Genomic DNA, 6,000 nt, shown 5'->3' on the forward strand with positions numbered 1-6,000 from the left:
GTTTTAATGATAAACTGTAATATTTATATTATGTTGACGTTTTTGTTTTGTGTGTAATTGAAAGGCAAATGGCCTTAGAAGCCGAGCCTAAGGTGGGGTTTTAGTGGGTATACCTGATAGGAGAGCCCCACACTACTCCGGAAATTTTCCCTCCGGAGTGTGCTTAAGGAGCATTTCCCCACCTACCAAAAAAAAAAAAAAAAAAAAAACAAACTTTACGTGCAGGTACGAACAACATTGAGTGAACACATAATAAATAAATTAGCAAGTGGATTGCTTAAGTGAATCTAGCCGTCATGAACTCTGTGAATTCCTTGACAGAATAAAACGTGTTATCCTGTAGGAAATTTTTAATTTTATTTTTAAATGATTGTTGGTTGCAGGTGGTGAACTCTAACGGCAACAAGTTAAACAATTGTGAACCCATCATATAGGGGGATTTATTATAGAAAGAGTGGTGGTGCTTCCTTGTGGAAATTTTGTCCTTACCCCTCGTATTGTAGGTATGGGTATCTCCCACTTTCCCAAAACTGTTTATATTTTTGTGTATGTAACAGAGCAATTTGAATATGTAAATACTGGGGAGGGGTAAGATTTTAAAAGTTTTAAAAGACCCTCTGCATGATTGGAGAGAACTTAGATTAAATATTAAGCGAATTATTCGTTTCTGCGCAACAAATAGTCTGTGCAAGTGCGTACTGCTCCCCCAGCAGACAATGTTATAATTTATATGCGAGTAAACTGTGGCATAATAAATCTTTATTAAAAATCTTGGTGAAACTGTTGTTTCAAACGTGATAACAATGATTTGTTGATTTTAGCAATGATATTCTATATGATTTGACCACGACAAACAATTATCAATTTTGATGCCTAGATACATGGTGGACGTGCTACAGGAGATCACAGAGTTCTCTACGTCAAATGCGACAGCAGCATTTTCGTGTGTTTTATTTTTGGTCATTTTCATAATCACGGTTTTCCGAGAGTTAATGGACAGTTTATTTTCCTGGCACCAAGAAACAAATTCGTTTATGACACATTTTAGTTTGTGTGTGGCAGTGGCAGCATCATCATCGTTAGCACTTACTATTACTGCAGTGTCGTCTGCGTAAATAAAAGTCAAATTGTCTGTCGGAGAGGACGTTAAATTTATCAAAAAAGTGTATCAGTCTGTTGTAAATACATTTTTCGAAAATTTTTGACAAAGTACTCAGTAGTGATATACCCCTGTAGTTCGAGACATCTGATGAATTACCCTTTTTTTTAATCGGTATGACACATGCAGCTTTCAATGCACTGGGGAAGACACCTTTTGTAATACAGGCATTAACAATGCTTGATAAATACGGCGCAATAAACATGGCGCATACTTTTAATAAGTTGTTGGGGATCTCATCCAAACCCGGAGAGCAGTTGGATTTTAGCGTATCTATGATGTTATATACCTTCAGTGGGGGAGCATGGACTGAAGTAGAAGGAATGTTTTTTGGTAACAAGTGGTGTATGATGGGCATTGGCGGAGAACGTAGACTGAGGGTGCTTTACTATTGATTGAAAGTGAGCAGCAAAGTCGTTTGCCTTCAAGGTGCTAGAGTTTACCGAACTTGATGGTGTAGGCTTGGTCTTTACGAGGTCCCATAGAGCCTTCTGTTTTCGATTAGACTTCTCAATCAAAAGTTATAGACTAGAAACCAATTTCGAAAGAAAATTCAAAGGGCTGTAACTTTTGATCTATATAGTAGCCCAATCACGTATTCTTAAGGACATAACTGGTTAAAGAAAGGTCCTGGTAGGTACCTCCTATATAATAATATAATAATAATAATACGCTTTTACTCCCCTTAAATTTGTATATAACAATAGAAATATAAAAAATGCTAACTCCATGCAAAGTATAACTTGATTTTTTAAGTAGTACTTTTATCTAGTATACTATTTTAAATTTTTAATGTATTTGAGTGACAAGTATTTGAATACTTTTTATAGTATTCGAATACCTTTGATTATATTAGAATACTTTTGAAAGTATTCGAATACATTCTAAAGTATTTGAATACTTATTTTTTTAAGTATTTGAATACTTTTCAATGTATCTGTATCTAGTATTCGCTTGTGCTGGACGTAAAAGTATTTAGTATTCAAATACCTTTGATTTGTGTAAAGTATTTACTTTTTAGTATTCAAATACTTTTTGAAAGTATTCTGCCCAGCTCTGCTATTATTTAACAACAAACTAGACGTTTTAAAGGTTGCATGAGATCACAACCGTATAGGTAAAAGGCCCCATACACGGTACGATCGATCTGTCCGATCCGTCGTTTCAGACCGATCGAAACGACGAATCGATAGTGTATGTCAAGATTGTTAACGATTTACTTCATCGAATTGGATATCGGACATCGCAACAAAAACGCATGCAATCGTGAATATCGTAACGATGAATCGACAGTGTATGGCTCATTGCGATCAACGATTCGAGAGGGCACGTATGACTTCTTAAATTATTTAATCACGATGGTTCGGTTGTAAGCGATCGATCGTAACGACTAATCGTTTCGTGTGTGAGTGGTAAGCTTTGGGCGATGGGGGATCTCACAGTTCCTTTATGAGCGTTTGCAGTGGTTTGATAGAGAAGTTCCCCAGACTTTAGTTTCAATTATTTAGTGGGAAATGATACATCGATCTCTTCGCAAGGAAATTTGAAATGTTTTTATAGTAACACATTTTTTAAATTTATTGCAATATCAAATGAAATATGGTGTTAAATATGGCAAAAATATGCCACTTTTCATACGTAGAATTTTGTATTATGGAAATAATAATGTTTTCGGTGTCTTCCGTGTCTTCAAAGTGTGCATAGATTTAAGAACTTTCAGTGGAACCTGCTTCTTCGAAACATTCAAAATGATTCAGTTTTCAGGATTTTTTCAGTTTTAAAGATGCCGAGGGTCTCAGGATTTTCGGAACAAACCCTCGAACTGTCCCAATTATTAACAATCTTTTTATCTCTTATTTATCTAAATGAAGGGTATTACCTCTGTCGATTTGGGATATGGCGCTGTGGTGGCTCCAGGAAGGCTGCGTCTGAAAGGTTATCCGTGTAGGAACAATTCTCTCGTCCGATGCTAGCTGGGTTATAATATGAACCTTTTGTTTTAATTTTATTTAGGCGGGATCCAGAGGAGGTGGATTCTATAGATCTGTAAGTACTCTTCTTTGCCTTGTTGAACAGTTTACCCGATTGAGTTTTCTGCTTTTCTAGCGCCCTGTACCCCCAGGGATGGTTACCGGGCGCCTTGGCAGTCGTCAGAGGACATGCCTGTTGAAATGACTTCACAATGGAGTTGCTAAGAAGATCTACTTTGTCCTGTAAGTTGGCAGGACCCAAGAGGCGGCTTCCCGAAAGGGTGTTGTAAGTTTTGCTCCACTGAGATGTTTGTAAAGGGAATATCCCTGCAGTGCAGTTAACTTCAAATAAAATTATTCTATGATCTGACGTAGTCGCTTGTGGAGTGATTTGCCAGTTCGTTATGTGGTCAGAGGTAATCGATGATGCCAGACTGAGATCAATCACAGGCTGGCATCGGGTAGTTACGAACGTGGGTTCGCTAATCTCCGGATTAGTGCTTGGCAGATATTCAAGTTAATGATTTACCTCTAGGGTTGACATTAGTGCTCACCCATGTAGGTGAGTGAGATAATGAGGTGTTTATTGTTTTTCTCAAGTGTTCTATCAGTTCTGCCATCTAATTACTGAGCGGTAGGTTGACAAAATCTCCCGGGAGATATACTGAGGCTATTACTACTTGAGCTTTACCCTGTATTTCACAGATTAAATGTAGTCGTGAAATCACGGCCACACAGATGTGGCTAGGAACATAAATACATGTTCTAGGTTGTTCTTGCCGTGTATAAAAGGAAACGGTTCCTTTTGTGTCCCCAAGATCAGAAACCCTCGATGTATTTCCATAGAGTACTAAAACTTATATTCAAAGGAAACTGGTCTTACTGTCAAAGATGTAGTTTCCCATTTCTAATATAAGATACATAAAAACTTGCACACATATTCGAATTTCGAAGGAAAACGAACAATTTCAATGTTAATTTTACAATATCTGAAACTCGCAGTTTATTTAAATGCGAAATTTCGATCATAGCATGATGAAATACCATAAAAACACGACTGCAAATACAAAAGCACGAATTTTAGAAATACAATCGAGTTTGGTGATGCTGCATAATAATCAGTTTCGAATATTGTGAGACTTTTATTGTACTATTTGCAACAAATCAACCACCATACAAATACAATAATTGATTGTTTCGAACAATCCAACTTTATTGTTGCCTCGCAATTGAATCTACTATTTCTATACGTCCCACAAACGCTTTGTGTAAATGCATGAAAATGATATTCAAGTTACATTTTATGTGTAAGGGTTCATTCAATTTATAACTTTAGGAGGTTGCTGCTTAAACATATCAGTGGTCGTTTGGAACAGTAGCTAATACGAATTCTAAAAAACTTTATAATGACCATAAAATACGATAGATGACACAACTTATTCAATAGTTTTTTTGGGATGCTAAAGAGATTCTGTTAACTGATTTCTTGAGTAGCTAAAAGAAAGAAGGAGCCTAGTTCACAAATCGTATGTATCAGAACGATTCACCCACCCTGAATTGTTGGAATATTGATCTTTTGTAACTTGAAAGATGTTTTTGGATCAAACGAAGAGGTTTTTCGTGCAATTATAAATGAGAAAAATCTCAAAATAGGTTTAGTATTAATATATTTGACAATATTCAAAAATTCCAACTTTTTACAATTGCTGTAACTCTTAAAAACAATTACTTGATTTTTACCTCTATTGGTAGGTACCTTAAAGTACAGCAACAGTAGCAGTGACACAATTTCCAAAAAAATACTTCAAAAGCGTAAACCAGTTATTTGACCAATTGGAACTAAAAGGGCACTAAGGGAAAACTTAGTAACAAGCATAATCGAATAAAACCTCCACATACCTACACACAAAGGTAAAAGAGCTATTGAAATTAGCCATTAGTTTGATGCTGTTCTGCTCGTTTCACTATAACATTTGTTTTTTTTCTGTTACAGGTGACCTAATGGACATATTAGCCCTCACAAATTCTGCCATCAACTTCATCCTTTACTGTGCGATGTCGAGACAATTCCGGACCGCCTTTCAGGAAGCGTTCAGGCCGAAATTTTTGAATCGCTGGACGTTCAACGCGCAACCTTCTCCAGAGATTGTGGTTACCGAAACGCAAGTGTCGCACGTCTAGCAGCAAATGCAGCGGCCGAACGCCCTTTTTTAATCTTCTGAGTCTTATTCCGTAAACTACGAAAACGTGGAAGGCACAACCTTTCTTTATATATCATTCGATCTGTTTTTTTTAACTTCACGTCCAGTTTATTACTAAGCTGTAAGTCAGAATTTCACGGTCGGATACATAAGACAAGAAAGTCTCCGTTTTCGTAGTAAATTGCAAAAACGACTTGTAATTTGTAATGACTTGCCTAATAATCAATTTTACTGAACGTTTCTGAGTGTAAATGTAATTTTGAAACCCCTATGTTAGAGCCCACATAGGTGTTATTTGTACATAATTAAGTAAGTGTTTATTGCTGTTAAAAATTATTGTTATTATAATTAAAGATAAATGTTACCTACTCTATTCATGCTTTGTATGGTTTGGTTAGCTTAGACTTTTTCGTCTAGTATGTTTGTCTTTATATAGTATTACGGTTGAGCGACAAAAAATCGCTTGGATTGTTGCATTAAGTAGTTGCTCTTTGTCGGTTTGTTCTAAGTCCATTTCCTAACTGGTTTTTCTTCCACTTTTTTTGACATGGCATTTAATTTATCTTAAGTAGTATCTCACATTTCCCGATCTTCCTTATTTCATTGAATTAATACCGGGCGATCCTTTGGAACTGAGGTCCTTCCAGTAACGAAGAGAATTTACAAATAT

The 6,000-nt window shown here is 36.2% G+C and overlaps 1 protein-coding gene across 1 annotated transcript in view; it reads left to right on the forward strand.

The window, feature by feature from the left end:
• LOC116175819 (sex peptide receptor-like) overlaps positions 1 to 5,684 on the forward strand; it is an 89,791-nt gene extending 84,107 nt beyond the window's left edge. Inside the window, exon 2 of the mRNA XM_031494128.1 lies at positions 5,123 to 5,684. Within this exon, the coding sequence (XP_031349988.1) occupies positions 5,123 to 5,310 (188 nt within the window). The 3' untranslated portion in view covers positions 5,311 to 5,684. The remainder of the gene's footprint in view (positions 1 to 5,122) is intronic.
• Positions 5,685 to 6,000: the final 316 nt, after the last annotated feature.

Source organism: Photinus pyralis, unplaced genomic scaffold (genome assembly GCF_008802855.1).
Source record: "Photinus pyralis isolate 1611_PpyrPB1 unplaced genomic scaffold, Ppyr1.3 Ppyr1.4_LG7, whole genome shotgun sequence".
Lineage (NCBI taxonomy): Eukaryota > Metazoa > Arthropoda > Insecta > Coleoptera > Lampyridae > Photinus > Photinus pyralis.